Source organism: Macaca mulatta, chromosome X (assembly GCF_049350105.2).
Source record: "Macaca mulatta isolate MMU2019108-1 chromosome X, T2T-MMU8v2.0, whole genome shotgun sequence".
NCBI classification, from domain to species: domain Eukaryota; kingdom Metazoa; phylum Chordata; class Mammalia; order Primates; family Cercopithecidae; genus Macaca; species Macaca mulatta.
Genome location: NC_133426.1, coordinates 5578823 through 5598497, shown reverse-complemented (window position 1 = coordinate 5598497; position 19675 = coordinate 5578823). Strand labels below are relative to the sequence as shown.

The window sequence follows — 19675 nt, the reverse complement described above, 5'->3', positions numbered from 1 at the left end:
CCTGCCCCGTTGGAATTATCTGTGTGCATGTCTGTCTCTGATGTTCATCTCCTTCTGCGGTGTGGGTGTGTCATTACCTTTTTTAGCCAGGACTGCATGGCATTACCTCTCTTGGTCAGGACTGCATGTTAAAAGGGTCAATACATATTTGTAGAAGGAATGGACTTATGAGCGAATAAACCCGTGTGTCATGGGCAGTCTGTGAGGACGTGCCAGTCACTTCCTTGCTGCAGAGAGCTGGGAATATTGCATTGGATTAGAAGATTAAGCTCACATTCCTCTATGGCCAAGTGACAAAATAATCAATCTCATCCACATCTGTGATAGCCAAGAAAACATTTACTTCCCTAGGCCCCCCTCCCCCTACACTGTATGCAACTTTCCCTGTATGGAAATAATGTACTTAGCTTAAAAAGGCTCTTTCTCTACTTAAGATAACAAGACTAAGTTGAAAATTAACCTTGCCCACTTAAAAGAAAAACAATATGCAGTAAAATATGAACTACTAATACAGTTCAATATGATATCTCATGAGGAACAATAATGCTGAAGGTTCTTTTGGTTCTATTATTTCCTTATATTCTTGCTTAGATAACAAGATCACATTTGTATCTATTGACTTTCTATGATGATTTAGATATGTAAGTGGCAATAATATATATTAAAAAACAGATTTAAATTATTTTTCCGACTTGTAATGTTAACAGCAGTATATGTGACTGTGATGTTTTCCTTTGATGTTAATTTTCACTTTGACAGTAGCCTTCATTTTCCAGTTTTTGTTTTGTTTTGTGATAAGGTCTGGCTGTTTCACCAAGGCTGGAGTGCGGCAGGGCGATCTCAGCTTACTGCAAGCTCCGCCTCCCAGGCTCAAGTGATCCTGCCACCTCAGTCTCCCGAATAGCTGGGACTACAGGCATGCACCACCATGTCTGGCTAATTTTTTGTAATTTTTGTAGAGAGGAGGTTTCACCATGTTGGTCAGTCTGGTCTGGAACTCCTGACCTCCGCCCACCTCGATGTCCCAAAGTATTGGGATTACAGGCATGAGCCACTGCGCCCTTATAATTTTCCAAATTCTTTACAAAGTATTTCTCTTACATTCATAACATAAAGTGCTATTTTAAATAGACTGACTTTAGAAAATAACATAGATAAAGCACTAAATGGGAGCATCAGAGGAACAGGTTAAAAAAAGCTGGATTATTCTTCAGGATTAGGGACATTGAGATATTTTATTTATAAAATGATATTTAAATTTTAGTAATAGAATGGTTGTACTTTTGCTTGGAGTATTTAAATCTTCTCTTTAATATTTAAAGCCAGTTCTGCACAGAGGTTTTAAGGAGATGCTTATTGTTGTATGAAAAGGAATATTATTCTGGAATTTTGAGGAAGGGTAGACATAGAGAAGAGAAAGGAAACTCATAGCCTACCTAGGTTTTATTTGGGCTTGTGTGTGTGTGTGTGTGTGTGTGTGTGCACCAATCACAAGCTGGGTTTATTCTTGAATAAACTCTAGACAAATTGTTTTTATGAATCTTCTAATACCTGCATTTACATAGTCCATGGTTGTGTCTAAACTAGATACTCAAGAGAACTTGGTTTGTTTTAAAGGCTTTTAATTAGTTATATTTACATGGACAAATAGAGCAGCAGTTTATTTAAAAGGAATGAAAGGATAAACAAATTAAATATACGTAGAACAGGAAAGACAGTATTTAATTATGTTTCTGGGTCAAGCTCTGATATATAAGATTCACTTAAAATTGGGATTTGGCAAGTAATTTCTATCGAAATCTCAGCAGGAGTTTTTGTTGCAACTAACAAGCTGATTTGGAAATGTTCATGGAAAGTCATAGGATATAGAGCTATCAAAAAGACTTTGGAAAAGGGGAAGAGAGTTGGAGGGCTTCCATTTCTCTGTTTTAAAAGGTACTGTAAAGCTATAGTAATCAAGATAGCAGGCAACTCACATGGGTATAAATTTAGACCAATGAAATATAATTAATTACAGTTGGTCCTTGAACAACACGAAGGTTAGAACCCCCGCACATTCGAAAATTCACTTAAAACTTTTTACCCCCAACCAGTACTTAACAACTAATAGTCTACTCTTGACTGGAAACCTTACCAATAACATAAACAGCTACTTATCACATCTTTTATATGTTATATATACAATACACTGGATTCTCACAATAAACTAAGTTAGAGAAAAGAAAGCACCGTTAAGAAAATCATAAGGAAGAGAACATATATTTACCACTCATTAAATAGAAGTGGATCTTCTTAAAGGTCTTTATCCTCATCTTCAGGGTGAATAGGCTGAGGAGGAGGAGGGAGAGGAGAGGTTGTTCTTGCAGTCTCAGGGGTGGCAGAGGCGGAAAAAATCCACATATAAGTGGATCTGCACAGTTCAGACCTGTGTTGTTCAAGCATCAATTATAAAGGCTTAGAAATAAATCCTTCAATTTGTAGTCAGTAGATTTTTAACAATGATGTCAAAACAATTAAAGGAGGCAAGGACAGTCCTTTCAATAAATGGTGCTGAGACAATTGGATATTCATATGTAAAAAGATGAATTTCAACTCTTATCTCTTATTGTACCCCAAAATTAACTCAAAATGAATGGCAGATGAAAATGTAAGAATGAAAACTCTTAAACTTTTAGGAAACTTAGGCAACTTTTAGGAAACACAAGAGAAGGTCTTCAGGGCCATGGATTGGGAAAGATTTCATAAGTATGACCTCAAAAGTACAACCCTTAAAAGAAAAGAACTGATCAAGTGAAACTCATCAAAATTAAAAACTTTTGCACTTCAAAAGGCACTATTGAGAACATAAAGTGCTATTTGTTGAGAAAACCAAAAGATAAGCCATAAACTGGGAAAGGAGATTTACCAACCATATTCCTGGTAAAAGACTTTTATCTAGAAAATACTTAAACAGACCACTTACTATTCAATAATAAGAAGGAAAGAAATTATTTTTAATGGGCAAAAAGTAATAGACATTTCTGCAAAGAGAGTGTACATGAGAAGATACTTAACATCATTAGTTACTAGACATTAGCTAAATGCAAATGAAAACTACAATGAGGCCAGGTACAGTGGCTCATGCCTGTAATCCCAGCACTTTAGGAGGCCAAGGTGAGTGGATTGCTTGAGGCCAGGAGTCCAAGACCAACAGGGCAAGACCCATGTCTACTAAAAATACAAAAATTAGTCAGGAATAGTGGTGCACACCTGTAAGTCCCAGCTACTCGAGAAGCTGAGGCATGAGAATTGCTGAAACCCAGGAGGTGGAGGTTGTCGTGAGCTGAGATCGTGCCACTGCACTCCAGCCTGGGTAACAGAGCAAGACTTTGAAAAAAAAAGAAAAAAAAAAAAACCTACAATGAGACATCCATTAGTATGGTTATAACAAAAAAAAATATTAGCAAGTTTTGGCTAGGTAATAAAGAAATGGAGACCCTTTATACCACCGTTGGTGAGAATGCCAAGTATTGCAGCTGATTTGGAAAATAGTCTGTCAGTTTATTAAAACATTGAGCATAAATTTGCCTTATGAAACAGCAATTTCACCCCAGGTATCTATGCAATAGAGATGAAAACATATATCCGTGCAAAAAATAGTACACAAATAAATGTTCATAGCAGCTTTATTAGTAATAATCAACAAGTAGAAATAAACCAAATGTCACTCAACAAATAAATGGATTTTTAAAATGTGGTATACCCATACAATGGAAAATAATTTAGCCATAAAAAGGAATGAAGTAGGCCGGGCGCGGTGGCTCAAGCCTGTAATCTCAGCACTTTGGGAGGCCGAGACGGGCGGATCACGAGGTCAGGAGATCGAGACCATCCTGGCTAACACGGTGAAACCCCGTCTCTACTAAAAAATACAAAAACTAGCTGGGCGAGGTGGCGGGCGCCTGTAGTCCCAGCTACTCGGGAGGCTGAGGCAGGAGAATGGCGTGAACCCGGGAGGCGGAGCTTGCAGTGAGCTGAGATCTGGCCACTGCACTCCAGCCTGGGCGACAGAGTGAGACTCCGTCTCAAAAAAAAAAAAAAAAAAAAAAAAAAAGGAATGAAGTATTGATTCATGCTACAGTATGGAAGGACATTGAAAACATCGTGCTAAGTAAAAGGAGCCAGACACAAAATTCCATATATTATATGAGTTTATTTATATGAAAAGCCTAGAAAAGGCAAGTCTTATAAAGACAGAAAGTGGATCAGCAAGGCTATCACACCCACCCAGGTCTGGTTTTAAAGGGTATTAAGCCCCCATGAAATGGACATTATTTAACTTTTGTTTGATGTATGGAAACAGCATTATCAAGTCTTGGTTTCAAAATATGTTTAAGCTCTTCTGAGTTATGTAGAACGGAAGAGTGTTTTTCATTTGCAAGTGTTGGAGATGACAATATTTTCCCTCTGCCTTAATCCACTTATCCTAGAACCCTACAGGAAGGCAAAGGCTGTTTTAATTGATTGACGCAGTTATTGATAGTGGGATATGCACACATGGGCTGCATCTGTCTGTGAAAAGGAAGCAATGGAGCCAATTAATTAATTCAAGCAAAATTAAATGTTCACACCATTTAAATGTGGAAAGTATAAAAACCAAAATGGTGCTCTGTGCAGAAAGACCATAAGCTAGTTTGTGCCATCCTTCAGGGCCGCTTCCTGCATTGTGCCTGTATTAAAATTCCTATGCAGTTCTTACTGAGGTGATCAAGGTAGATGACTTCGATTTTTATTTTCTTCAACAAATTCAAGTACCAATAACTTTCAAATGATATTTAATAACTATTTTAAACACAGAGGACATAATCTTCAAATGATATTTAATAACTGTTTTAAACACAGAGGACATAACTTTCAAATGATATTTCATAACTATTTTAAACACATAAGACATGGTCTATAATGTTTTGTCCTGACTTAAATATTTATTGCATGTAGTAGATTTTAATAGAAGAAAACAAGAGTGAATAATGGGTAGTGCTTCTCTAAACACAGAGTAGAGGTAAATCTTAGTGATTTAAATTATTAACAATTCTGACTTTTTGAGATTGCATGTTTATAGGTTTTTAATGCATGAAATTAATGTCAATTTTATGGTATTTTGATTAAAGTCCTTCCATGTTTACTGTGTGTTTTTGCTTGCCTTATGAAAATTTCTAACCATAATGTATCAATAACAATTCAAAAATTCATTTAAATTATAACATGTTAAAATCAGAGGACCATTGAATACGCCATAAGCATTTCTTTAAAGAATGTGGGAAATATCTTTTCTAATAATTTAATTTCTCTTTTTTTAAAACAACTCACGTTAGCATTTTTTTTGCAGTAGCATCATTTTAACCCCCAACTGCATATTCACAGGATGTCTAATATTTTTTGCAAGTAACATTTTGAATTTGTTCTTCTTGACATCTTTATGTTTATATGCATTTTGCATTTCCCTATCTCATTTTTTTGAAATCCAAATGTAACCGATTTCAACTTTTTGTGTTACATTCTTTTTTTTTCTTTTACTGGGTAGCATCTCTCTTTTCTGAATTTTTTGCAAACCTGTTGTTTTTGAATTCTCTTTTTTCCCTTTATTTTCCTTCTCAATATGACCCCAGGAGCCAACACAAAGAAAAACGCAGATGATATAACCAGTAATGACCGTGGTGAAGATGAAGGTATTTTTTGTTTTTTCAAAGCTCAACCCTGATGCATGATTTTATATCTATCTATCTCTCTTTTTTTTTCATTTCAATCCGTTTTTTCTCCCCTTATTTAAAACTAGTACACTTTGGTGTGCTTCTTTAATTATTTTCTTCTTGTATAGAAACCATTGTCATTTTTAATCCCAGTTACCATGTACAGGAAACAAATCACTCTGAGAAGTATAAACATTGTTTCTAAACATGAAAAGAGTAATGAACTACTGTTTACAGAGAAGCCCATCTTTTTTTTTTTTTTGGCTTGGTCACAAGAAGAGAAAATGGAATTTTAAAACATGCATGTATAGTCTTTTTTCTTCCTTCCAAATGTTATTTTGTAAGTTGATATGCTACTTTGGAGCTTTGGTCTTCTTAATTATTTTTATAAACTGCAAAACTCTGCAGCACCTTAGAATATTTTTTTTTGAGGGGGGGCTGAAATATCAGTTTTTTTTTCTTCACAAACATATTGATTCCAACATAGATTTCTGATAATCTTCTCACAGTGAAGTACACCAAAAAGTGTTTTAACGAGATGCTGTTGTTAACGAGTCCTGATGCTTTCAGGACTGCCTTTTACAGCATTTAAAGGAAAAAAAAAAAAGATAAGAGTATCTCAGAACTGAGAAAGGACAAAAAGCTAGCTATTCTTTTTACACTACGGCTTTTTTTGAAAACGTTTTTCTCCTTAAAATGTTTTGTTGCTGTGAAGTTTCTTCTTAAGGCTACCAAATTGCTCAACACATTATCTACCAGAAGTGAAAGGATTTTTTTTAAAAGATGGTAGGTCTGAGGTACTCATGCAGACAACTTGCACGCTGTTTTTCTGCCCTTTCTGTACCAGAAATGATTTTTTTTTAAAAGAGGGGAAGCAACAAAAAAAGTACTGAAGCAAGCCCTTCTTCATTGGTAAGGCTCTATAGGATTAGCTAAAAGCACATTTTTCCCGTCTGGGAAGCAAAATGCATGGAGCTCCATTAAGGCCCTGGCTGGACCTTTGGGTCTCTGTCTGAAAGGCAATTTAAAGCCCAAAAGTGAGTCCTGAATTATCTTTGCTGGTCAAGACCAACGTCCATGACAGGGTCTTTTGACCAATTCTTGTAGTTGCTCCCCGCCTTGCTTATCTTCATAAATCAACTGTTCTCCAAGAAAAGAAATCTTGCCAACACCCTTTCCATGCCCAGTCTTCCCTTAACATTTTGAATAGTAGTATTTTTACTGAGCTCATAGGGCTGTCACTGCCTCAAGTAGCTCTCTGAGAGATCTCAATTCTGATGGCCATGGAAGATCAAAATCTACACCTGCTTCAGGTAGCCCCTTCTTTGATAAGGGCTTCTGAATGCCTGACATTTTATCAGCATTGAGCAAATACATAAAAATGAAATAAACTTTTGTTGTCTCATACCTTATACTGCTATAATTTGCATCCTGTTTGGCTTTCTCTTTTTAATACATTTCCCTTTGATAATTAGGACCTGTTTTCACAATGTTCCCAGTGAATCTTTATTACCATTGAAATGCCATCTAATTTTCATGATTAATATGACAACTGGTTATTACTTCCACAAGGTCAAGAGAGTCTTGTTCTATGTTTTATGAAAGGTTAGAGATGTTAATCTCATATGTTTTCCAAGGGTGGACTTTAAAGCAGCCCTTCAAAATCTCTACTTACCCTTTTTTCCACAATTTACTAGACAACTGCTGGTAATGGTAAAAGAAATGAGGCCAAAAACAGCAAATTAGGAATCAGAAAGAAGCAGTGGATCAGGAGAAAAGCCATTTCTTATTCATATAGCAGAAGACATTTCCCGTAGTATATGATGAATAAATGATTAATAGAAGATTTTTACTTTATATTTGAATTTAATATGAGAAATAAAAGCCACTTTTCTGCCGTGGATTAAATATCTGCAAAGAAATACTTGGGTAACTTGACACTGTTTTGTGTGCTTTACTGTGACCAGTGGGTATGTCATGTCTTCTGTGTACACCCAGGAAAATTGTGATCGTAATTCATTCAAATTGGAGCCACCGTCCAAACGATGGTAATTCATATCCTCAGAATTCTTTTCCAATATCTCAAAAGTGTCCCTGCGAATTATGAGGAAAAAAAACTTTATTGAAGAAAAAATTGGAAATCAATATGCATACATACTTGAGTTTTCTTTTAGTAACAAAGATATTTAAATTGTTTGTACACACACACACACACACACACATATCTGTATCCAGAAATATTTATAGGTGAGGTCAGTCTTCTAAAGATTAAATGTAGCCCTAATTGCTGATTAATGTTATAAACAGTTTATTTAATCATAACTTTTCACAAAGCAGGCCCTACAGATGGTCCCCAGCTTCCTATCATCACAGATCATTGTTTTTACATCATTGTTAATTTAAATAATAAAGTAAATTATTAAGAGGAATTTTTGGTTGCAAGTCACAATGGGAGTTTATAGTCCCTGTGAAAATATAAAGCATTCAAATAATTTGGATTATTTTGCCATTTTTTATTGCATCTCTTTTATTTTTGTCACTTAAGTATGTTAGTATGTTACTGTAATCACTGGAACAAAGACATTTGCTTAGACATCCTTCCTTTTTTCTCCTTATTTCTGTTCTGTTAATTTTTAACTATTGATTTTGCTTTCTTGTCATTATCTGTCCCTTATTGATAGTTTATAGCTTCACGACTACTCTTATGTTTTTATTGTTAAATTGAAGATGAATCTGTACACTCACCTGCAAACTAAGATGCAACTATATTAAAATTAATTATAATTTTGAAGTTGATTTTATACTTAATTAGAATATAAAATATATTTTGTCAAGGATTCCATGTGTTTATTCAATTTAAATCACATTTTAGGGTTTGAGCAAAATTTAGGAAATGTGTACTTTACCTAAAACCATTTCTTTTAGTGCTTTAGATATATATAGAAGCTTACATGAGCAGAGGATGCCAAATGTCTGTATGCTTCTTAAAATACCATTTCCATAAATAGAAAACGTAATAGCACTGATCATTTTCCTTAGAAACTCTTATCAAGGGTCATATCATCCATAAAAATAAATGTGCTTAATTCAAGTCAAAATAGGGAAATCAGTGAATCTCCTTTGTTCTTAATTGAGCATTGGTGAGTCAGTGTGATTCTTTATTGTGTTTCCTTACTTGGCTTTTTTTTCCAGATATTCATGATCAGAACAGTAAGAAGCCGGTTATGGTCTATATCCATGGGGGATCTTACATGGAGGGCACCGGCAACATGATTGACGGCAGCATTTTGGCCAGCTACGGAAATGTCATCGTGATCACTATTAACTACCGTCTGGGAATACTAGGTAAGTGATTTCATCATGTAAATGACTGAGCAACAGGAAACATGAAAGGTCCACTTCTTATTTTGACAGGGCTCGTGGATTTGAATCCTGTTATTCCAGTTCCTGGTTAATTCCACTTTACGGTATTTACTTTATGTGATCAGATATGTTTATTCCTTTTACTACCTTCATGCAACATGGTCATTTTATTGTTTTATTTTTTTTTTTTAGCTTGCAATTTCTGATCCAATAATTTTATTTTGTGGAACCTGAATCCCTCCTCAAAACAATGCAGACTTTAAGATCTTCAAGATGAAACGAAATTTTATTTAAAGTATGTTTCTCCCTTGGAGTTCAATGAATATATGTTTGTCTACATAGACCTGTACAATGAACACATATTTGGTGATATCATGGTTGGGAATGGCCATAGATCTTAGCTTTCTTTTCTGGTTATGTCATTCTATGAATCAGTATATTGTGTGGAGGAAAATATCTTATCCAATTCTCTAACTGATTATGTTGAGCCTTTGGAAGATCTGTTGTTTTGGTTCCATTGCATTTGCATGCAAGGAAACTTAGCTGTTAGTTGGCTTTTGTTCCATTGATGATCTATGATTAAAGGCTGAATACATGGAAATTCAAGTTTAGTTCCTCCATGTTTTGATATTTCATTTCTTTTCTTTCCTTCTTTTTTTTTTCTTCTTTGAGACAGAGTCTCACTCTGTCGCCCAGGCTGGAGTGCAGTGGCGCAATCTCGGCTCACTGCAGCCTCTGCAACATCTGCCTCCTGGGTTCAAGTGATTTTTCTGCCTCAGCGTCCCAAGTAGCTGGAACTACAGGCTCATGCCACCACGCCCAGCTAATTTTTGTAGTTTTAATAGATACGGGGTTTCACCATATTGGCCAGGCTGGTCTCAAATTCCTGACCTCGTGGTCTGCCCGCCTCAGTCTCCCAAAATGCTGGGATTACAGGCGTGAGCCACCGCGCCCGACCGTCATTCATCTTCTTTTAATTGTAGGTTGGAAAATTATACGTCTTCAGGGTAAGATTTCAGTACCTTCTGAGATGGCCTTTCCTGGTGTTGGTTAGTTTGCAAATAATATTCCTAGACCTATGTAAAAACATTTGTTTTCCAGGCAAAAATGCATTGAAGTGGTGTAGAAAATAAAATTTTTAACAAGTTAGCCATGAGAGAGATGTGTATATTGGTTGCAGTGTGATTATGATACAATATGAAATACAAAATAAAATGGAGGCCAGGCATGGTAGCTCTCGCCTATAATCCCAGCACTTTGGGAGGCCCACGCAGGCAGATCACTTGAGGTCAGGAGTTCGAAAACAGCCTGGCCAAAGTGGTGAAACCCAGTCTCTACTAAAAATACAAAGATTAACCGGGCCTGATGGCAGGTGCCTGTAATCCTAGCTACTCAGGGGGCTGAGGCAGGAGAATCTCTGGAACCCAGGGGGCTGAGGTTGCGATGAGCAGAGATAGCACCACTGCACTCCAGCTTGGGCAATGGAGCGAGACTTTTCTCAAAAAATAAATAAATAAATAAAATAAATAAACAATAAAATAATTAGTTAAAATAAAAAACAAAATAAAATGGACTAAAGGAGGTCTCTCAAACAAGAAATATGACTAAAAGTGTTTTCTTCAAATAGTTAAATATTGCCAAGAATATTTTATTTTCAATCAGATGACTTCATTTCATTCTGAGTGTTTTTTTTTTTCCCTATGTGAAAACGTTCACTGTAAGAAGCCCTAAGAGGTGGTGAACTGCTGAGAAACCCTAAGAGGTGGTGTAAGAAACGTTAGGAGAAATGCATTTATTACTTTGAAATGCAAGTCAGTCACAGGTGTTGCTAAAGGTATGTCTTTTGAAACATTGATAAAGAACTCAAGGTTCCAGACTGGTTTCTGCGTTGAAGAAAATAAACACCACCAAAAAACCTTTTAGTGTCAAAAAACTTATTATATCGTTGGCTTTATTTCCTATAATTTTTGTAGTTTTCTGTGAGCCACATCTTGGCAGAATAATGTGTCTGAACCTTTGCATAGCGATAATTGCATGCTTCACTGAGTATTTTTCAGAGGCGCTGGAGAGTTGCTTTGACTACTAGTGTTGGAAACAGGAAATTGTGCTTCTTGATGTTTTACAAAAGGTCCATTCTGACAAAGAGGTGGAAGGAGGAAAGTACGTGTGAGGGTACTGCACAGGCCTTCTTCAAAGGGAGCAGTGTGTGCACTGCCTGTAGCAGGGCCACACGGAAGAAAGCTTGGGCATCCTTTTCTGAAGGAGGCAGTGGGCATCGAGAAAATTCTTGCTTTGCTGGAATCACAGACTATTCTGTTGCATGTGTGATGGATTGATGTGTCTGATAAGATTGAGTTTCGAAAGAAATTGATCTCCTTTTCTCCCTAAAGCTCAGTTGTATCAAGCAACTCTACACTGATTTTTCATCAGTTTTGTCCCTTCATGAATCAATTGCACATCTTGCAAATTAGCCTGGAAATTATACACACTTTTTTTAGAGGAAAGAAAAACTAATTGAAAAATTGTAAGTCTACTTTTTGTTATGGAGAGTTTTTAAAAGTCATGAGATAACAGAGAGCTGTAAAATTGGTGGGGAAGAAATAAAAGAAGCGATTTAGCATCTCTGTGCTGGTCTATTTACATTCCTCCAATGAGCTAGTGTGGAACAGCCAAGCACACTACAGACCCCCTTTCATTTGATGGAATGAAATGTGCCAAGTTTGCTGATTTTACAGGACGATAGAGACTTTAAAATGTGACTGCATTGGTTTTTATCATGGATCTTGCATTTACTACTGTCCTCTTGAAAACGGCTAGGCGGCATTTACTTTTTGTTTGCAGGAAACTCCTATTATCGGTCTTGAAAAAATGTTTTTAAACCTTTGGCATTCAGATATTTAAAAAGATGAGCAAATAAAATACACAGCAGGCGCTGCAATGATCATTTCAGTGAGTGCATTTCATACAAGTAGATACAATTTTAGGCAAAAGGTTGAAATATTCTTTGAGTTCTTTTTCTTCCAATAAAAGTCATAAATGCATAAATGTTATCTTCCTACCTGAGGAATGGAAAAATATTGTTTTAAGATTTTTTTTTTATGGAGTAACAAATGCTATTTTCTGTTACCCAAAAGAGAGGATTAAAAACATGAAACATGCCCATAATAGAAGCGGAATGCTGGCTTTGGAAAGAATGTAGATTGCAGCTGGAGACAGACAGGAGCTAACATCTTTCCTCTACCCCCACCGTGAGAAAGTCAGCTAGCGATTCCTGAGACTCTTTCCTTAGGTGTAGTACTGGCAGTGGTCTCTCCCTTGCAAGGTTGTTGTACAGTATAAAAGTTCCATGGTTCAAAATACCTCATTAATATATAATCTGTACAATTACTTGTCGATAAAAAAAAACTTATTTATTTATTTTTTTATTTTTTTGAGATGGAGTCTCGCTCTTATTGCCGAGGCTGGAGTGTAGTGGCACGATTTCGGCTCACTGCAATCTCTGCCTCCCGGGTCCAAGCGATTCTCCTGCCTCAGCCTCCACAGTAGCTGGGATTACAGGCGCCCGCCACCACGTCCCACTAATTTTCGTATTTTTAGTAGAGACAGGGTTTTGCCATTTGGTCAGGCTGGTCTCGAACTCCTGACCTGAGGAGATCCACCCGCCTCGGCCTCCCAAAGTACTGGGATTACAGGCGTGAGCCACTGCACCCGGCCAAAAAATAACCTTTAAAAAAGGTTTAATGCACTCATGTAGATGAAGTTTCATAGATTCTCAGCAGCAACCATTATACCCAGTCACACTACAATTTCTAGTGTTATTAATATCATTATACATTGTATTAATACTACTGTTTATCCACAGTAAGAATTGTAGCTGACCCAATCTCTAATGGCTAATATCTATCAAATATTGGCATCCAGACTGAACCATGTTAATTTAAAAAAATCATTACAAGACACTCCTAGATGTTAAATAAATCAGAAGATCATCATGTTTGCTATTTTTTTAATAATCAGAAGTGTGCTATACAGTCTTGCTAGCCATTGGCCATACAATTTATGATCCAATCCAGGACATGTTTGAGAGTTGCTCATGTGCTATCAATAAAATGGGATTGTTCCAGGCAAATTGAGACATATCATCATAGCTATAAAGTAATTATTTATATCTACATGAAATGTCTTCTGATTGAATTGGTGTTCAGTTTGTTTTTAAAGAAGCTACACTTCTGTAAACGGATTTCTTATGTGTTCTGTTGTACACCCTTGTCACTAGAAAGGCGTGTATGTTACCAGAAAGGGATCCTAATCCACACCCTAAGAGAGGGTTCTTGGGTCTTGTGCAAGAAAGAATTGGAGGCAAATCTGTAAAGTGAAAGTAAGTTTATTAGGAAAGTAAAGGAATAAAGAATGATGCTCCATAAGCAGAGCAGCTCCGAGGGCTGCTGGTTGGCTATTTTTATGATTATTTCTTGATTATATGCTAAACAAGGGGTTGATTATTCATGAGATTTCCAGGAAAGGGGTGGCAACTCCTAAAAAGGGTTCCTCCCCTTTTTAGACCATATAGGGTAACTTCCTGACATTGTCATGGCATTTGTAAACTGTCATGGTGCTTGTGGGAGGGTCTTTTAGCATGCTAATGCATTATAATTAGCGTATAATGAGTAGTGAGGACGACCAGATATCACTCTAGTTGCCATCTTGATTTTGGTGGGTTTTGGCTGGCTTTTTTACCGAATCCTTTTATCAACAAGGTCTTTGTGACCTGTATCTTGTGCTGACCTCCTATCTCATCCTGTGACTAAGAATGCCTAACCTCCTGGGAATGCAGCCCGGTAGGTCCCAGCCTTACGTTACCCAGCTCCTATTCAAGATGGAGGCGCTCTGGTTCAAACGTCTCTGACATATATATATTCAAGAATTTGGAAAAGCTGAAGTTCACCAGTACCTCTCAGCTTAGTCATTCCCAGGGTGTATGGTGTTCCTGTCTGCTCAGAAGCCAGCAAAATCCTTGCTCAGCTGTACATGCTGGGCATTTGCCTGGTCTCACCTACCTACTTGAGTACCTATGCGCTATCACCCATTCACCTCACAACATCCATACGTATCATTTACCCCTAAGAAGATTAGACATTAATCCAGGTAATAAACTTTCAGAACAATCACCTCCAGACAGAAACTGTAGAGGATAATCTGATAAATCTGAATTCCTGTAAGGTCATTACTCAATCAGTAAATACTCTTCTCTCCATCTTAGCTCCTTACTTTACGATAACTTGAGTTCTCCCAAATCTGGTTTGTTTTTTTTTTTTCTCATTCATAGTAGTCCAACAACCTTCAATGTAAAAGAGAATGCATCTTGCTCATGCTTTTTGATGGAAACACCTGGAACTTATTCTTACCTTCCCCCTTCCAACTGTCTCCAAGTGCAAGTCTGCACCTGTACTGGATTTCATCTGCCTCCATTTAAATATGTATTTCCATATAGCTCACATGATACTATCACCTTTTTGGTCATCCTATGACTTCATGCTTCATGTATGCTGAAATTAATTGTTGCTTCGAAAGAGTTCCAACTATGTAACATCAACTCATTGTGTGCCTCTGTGTGACTGGCAGATATTAGTTCATTTAATCTTCATAAACTCCCTTGGCAGAGTTAACCTTGTGTCCCACCTATGAGGAGACGAAGGCTTTGAAGTGATGGGATTTACTCATGGCATCACACCTTCCAGCAGTCAGAGCAGGGACTGAAACCCAGGTCTAACTGAAGCCAGAGCTCTGACTTACCACTCAGAATGCATCCAGAGTCTTGTTAATTAATGTCAAGTATGAATTAGTAAACCATGGAATGAGTGAAGAGATTGAATATCACTTTAGCATCAGATGTAGCTTTTATCATTATGCGAAAAAAGTTCTTACTGCTGATCAGGATACACAGTTGTGATAAGATGCTTACAGTGTATTTTTAAGTTCCTCAGAGTGGGTCCTTGAAGGCTGGTTGATTTCCATTCAATCAATACTGGTTTGCTTTGGTTCACGGTGATGGTGGCATTAACCACAGCAATGGCATTTGTCACATCAAAACTCTTCAGTGCTGTAGAACTAGTGCTTCATCAGCAAATTTGATGTCCAACCCCCAGTTCCCATGTCATTGCCTGCTTGCTGTCTCGTGTGCATAAATTGAGTCAAATGATCATTTCGGTGCATTTCTTAAAATTTTTCAGATATTATAGCTATCCTGAAAATTGTCATCTTAGGGTAGGTTGTGTCATGGTCTCCTGAAGTTGTCTTTCTCTTTAAGACCATTCATTGAATAAACCTATTAGGAGCTTTGGAGTCATAACTAAATATAAGACAGAAGTGGTTTGATATAAAAGCAACTGACGTGCATAGCAGAAACAGCATTTGTAGTCATAATTTGGGTGACTTAACCCATATGCATTCGCTCAGCCTAATAATGTGTTCGCTTTCCCTCTTCTAGTCTCCCTTGTAGGGTTTTCCTCTGAAATTGAGGGAGGGTGGGCTGAGCTCTGAAGTATTCTTGCAACATCAGCCAGTCGTCTCACCTTTATAGTTTTGTGATATGTGTGAGCCGTATAATATTCCACTCAACAAAAGAAGCCTGGAAATCATTAGAAGAGAGGACTAATACGTTCTACCCAAGAGTTACAGCCGAATTCCATGGATTTGCATTTATGTGACATGCATCTGACATTAGTGGGAATTCAATGGGTCCCTATAATTTCCCTGAAGCACATCTGCTGAAAAATGTCAAGCTATCTTATAAATGGCCTGTAAGTTCTTCTCCTCTTTAGAAGTTAGAGGAGTTGCTCTATTTTTGGTACATTTGCCATTTTATTTCTTTTTTCTAACAATATTTCTTTTCTTTTTTAATGCTTTATGAAGGATTTTATTTGAAATGATAAATGGAACACATCTTTTATATCAAATCAAAACTTCATAAGCATATATGCTAAAAAAGAAAGCATAATTTCCTTTTTGGAGAGTCAGCACACCTTGATGCCACTCTCCTGGTTTCATTAGCATACCTTTCCTCTCTTCCTCTAACCAAAATGTCTCAGATTCCCCCTGATTTGATATCTCTAAATGGCTGACTTTGACTGGAAGAATTCCCTCTCTCTGTCTGAAAAGAGGACCCAGGCATTACTAAAACAAAACACTGCAAAAAGTTAAATGAGGAGAAAGGAAAGTTAAGCATTGCACTTAGTGAGAAATACATAAACAAAAGTAAAGACGTGAAAGAAGCATGAGAGAAGGGTGAGAAAGTGAAATCCTGAGACAAGATGAATGGTGTGTGTGAGCACTCAAACCCAGGAAGTAGCAAAAGGTGGAAGAAAGAATGGGAGCCTTTAGAATAAGACTCTTTGTGGGTTGGGTGGCAGATGTTATCGGTAAAGCCAGCCTGGAGAGTTGGCAGGGGTCCATGCTGTAGATAACACAGTAATAGAATGAACACATTGGAGAAGACAGGGCAACCTCTAATCCAAAAATTATCAGATAAAGGAAAACCAAGACACTTTGAAAAAAAAAAAAAACAAACACAATGTCTTGTTTTTCATCGTCATCTTCTTTATAATGAGGTTTTGATGCATTGAATACACACTTGGAAACACTGTAATCCCATGGTTGTTGTGGCTGCAGATTGATAGGTGTGGATAGATCTTTTGTGGGGCAAACAAAACCAGGATCGCGTTTTTTGCTCTCAGAATGATCATTTGCTTGGACTTTCCTCTTCTGCCTCCTAGTGGCTCAAAAGCCCACTGCATTCATTGGATTTATTCAGGATGGGAAGATCAAGGGAAATGAAGGATGAGTGCTTTGTCCTTAGGACCTCAGAGGCAAATGGAGCAGAGATGGGGGTGACTGCAGTGGGATAAGGACTCTCTCACCAGGAAGGTGCCATTGACATAAGAGTTGATGGGAACAGCAGAGCAAAGAGGCTCCCCGGTCCTCAGCTGACCCAACAATAAGCGAGACATCAGACGGAAGGGTATTTATTGGGCAAGGAAAATCAGGGGAAGACTGGGTACAGTGGCTCTCACCTGTAATCCCAGCACTTTGGGAGGCCAAGGTGGGAGGATCCCTTGAGGCCAGGAGTTCAAGATCAGCCTGGACAACATAGTGAGACCCTGTCTCAGAAAGAAAGAGAGGGAGAGAGAGAAAAGAAGGAAGGAAAAAGAAAAATTAGCCAGATGTAGTGATGTATGCCTGGTATACCAGCTACTTGAAAGGCTGAGGCGGGAGGATTGCTTGAGCCTAGGAGTTCGAGGCTGCAGTGTGCTGTGATTGCACTCCAGTCTCAGCAACAGAGTGAAACCCTGTCTCAAATTTTTAAAAAAGACTCAAAAGAAAATCAACGGAGGAGTGGAGACAAGGTAGAAAAGAATGTTCTTTGTTTAGTGCTTTTATCCCTAATGTATTCATTTAGTCATCAAATAAGAATTGAATATATTGATCATGTACAAAGTGATGTTTTGAAATATGTATCCATTGAGAAATGGCTAAATCGAGCTAATTCACAAGTGCATTACTTCAAATGCTTGTTTTTGTGGTGCAAACACTTAAAATCTACTTTCTTAGATATGTTCGCATATTCAATTCCTTGTGATTCAACTATGTTTGCCATATTGTACAGATCTTTTGAACTTTTTCCTGCTAACTGAAACTTTGTAACCTTTGGCCAACATCTCCCTTTTCTTCTCCACCTCAAGCTTCAAGTTCTGTAAGAGAACATTCCACTCTCTGCTTCTGTAAGCTTGACTTTTTTAGATTCCACATATAAGTAAGATGATGTGATATTTGTCTTTCTGTGTCTGGCTTGTATCACTTAACATAATGTCCTCTGGTTCATCCATATTGTCCTGAATGACACAATTTCGTTCCTTTTTTTGAGGTAGAATAATAGTTCCTTATGTGTATAAGCACCGTTTTCTTTATTCATTCATCTAATGATGGCCATTCAGGTTGATTCCATATTTCAGCTGTTGTGATTAGTGCTGCAGTGAACATGGGAGTGCAGATTTCTCTTCAAAGACTTATTTTTTCCAATCCCAAATACACAAAAGTATCATCCGGCCTCTGTCATGCTGTGGAGACTCTCCTTGATTTATTTATAAATGATTCAGGATTTCTTTAAAGAAGCTGAAATTTTATTTTTACATGCAAAACCATATTTAGAAGTCAAAATATTCAAACAAAACTCACAGAAGTATCTATTCCATCAATATATAATTCCCAGTTAATTGAATGTAGAATGTCATTTGAGCATGAGTTAGTAGTCACAGAGAATAGGCCTTAAAAATGTTCTGGATTTGAAAGTTTTGCATTCAAAACAGTCTCTTAAGATTCTTAATTCTAAAAGACACCATCCCTTTCTCTCTTCAGCCTGTTTTCTTCATTTTGCTTCTCATCCAGTATGTGAAAGGTTGATCATTTTTAGTCGATGAGGATGACGTGCCCTCTTTCTCCTTGGGGACAGAAGGACGTAAGTTGTGCTCTAAATGAAAATAAGAGTATGATGAGTATCCCAAGGGATGATGGAAAGTTCCAGGGATAAGCATTGAAATTGAGAGCCAAATTCAAGTACATTGGAATTAGGATTCTGGTGATAATTCTGTCAGTATCTGCATATATTCAAGGAAATTAGTCCTTTCGAGTAGGATAATGGAAAAATTTCTAAAAGGCAATCTGAGCGGAATGTTTAAAGACTATGTGATTATTATGCACTGCATGCCTGTACCAAAACATCTCAAGTACCCCACAAATTACTCATAAAGTTTAAACAAAGTAAGACTACTATACATATTCTGGCCTGCAGCTTTTTTTCCCCTGACATTTGCCTACAAGCCTGTAATAGCACAGGCAGTTCTACAAGAAGCATGAATATGCACATATGTACATGCACGACAGCAGTGATACAAAAACAAATGTGCTGTGTTCTAGTAGAATTGTCTTATTTTTGTCCAATCCAAGATTAATAAGTTATTAGCTTTATGGAAATGAACCCTAGAGGATAAATCATACAGGTGCAAAGTAATTTTCCTATCCTAGGGACTAAATTATAACCAAATAATACTAGCTTAAACCAAGGCAGTACCAGTGAGAATGCAAAGAAAAAAAAGAAAAGAAAAAGGTTGTTTTGAATGTCTTGCAGATCCAACAGGATTTGCTGATAGATTGGATACAGGGTGGCAGAGAATGAGAAGATTCCAGGACAATACTGGCCAATTTAGAAGTATACTTTGAGAACAACAAGAAATAGGCCATATGGCCGGGTGTGGTGGCTCACACCTATAATCCCAGCACTTTGGGAGGCTGAGACGGTGGATCACCTGAGGTCAGGAGTTCAATACCAGCCTGGCCAACATGGTGAAATCCCGTCTCTACTAAAAATACAAAAATTAGCCAGCCATGGTGGCGGGTGCCTGTAATCCCAGCTACTCGGGAGGCTGAGGTGGGAGAATCGCTTGAACCCAGGAGGCAGAGGTTGCAGTGAGCCAAGATCGCACCACTGCACTCCAGCCTGGGCAACAAGAGTGAAACTCCATCTCAAAAAA

At 37.4% G+C, this 19675-nt stretch overlaps 1 protein-coding gene across 2 annotated transcripts in view; it reads left to right on the top strand.

Annotated features, from left to right (window-relative positions):
• NLGN4X (neuroligin 4 X-linked) overlaps window positions 1–19675 on the top strand; it is a 341030-nt gene that overhangs the window by 192963 nt on the left and 128392 nt on the right. For both annotated transcript variants that reach the window (XM_015126897.3, XM_028842354.2), the window contains exon 3: window positions 8922–9074. In XM_015126897.3, coding sequence (XP_014982383.1) covers window positions 8922–9074 — 153 coding nt within the window. The remainder of the gene's footprint in view (window positions 1–8921; window positions 9075–19675) is intronic.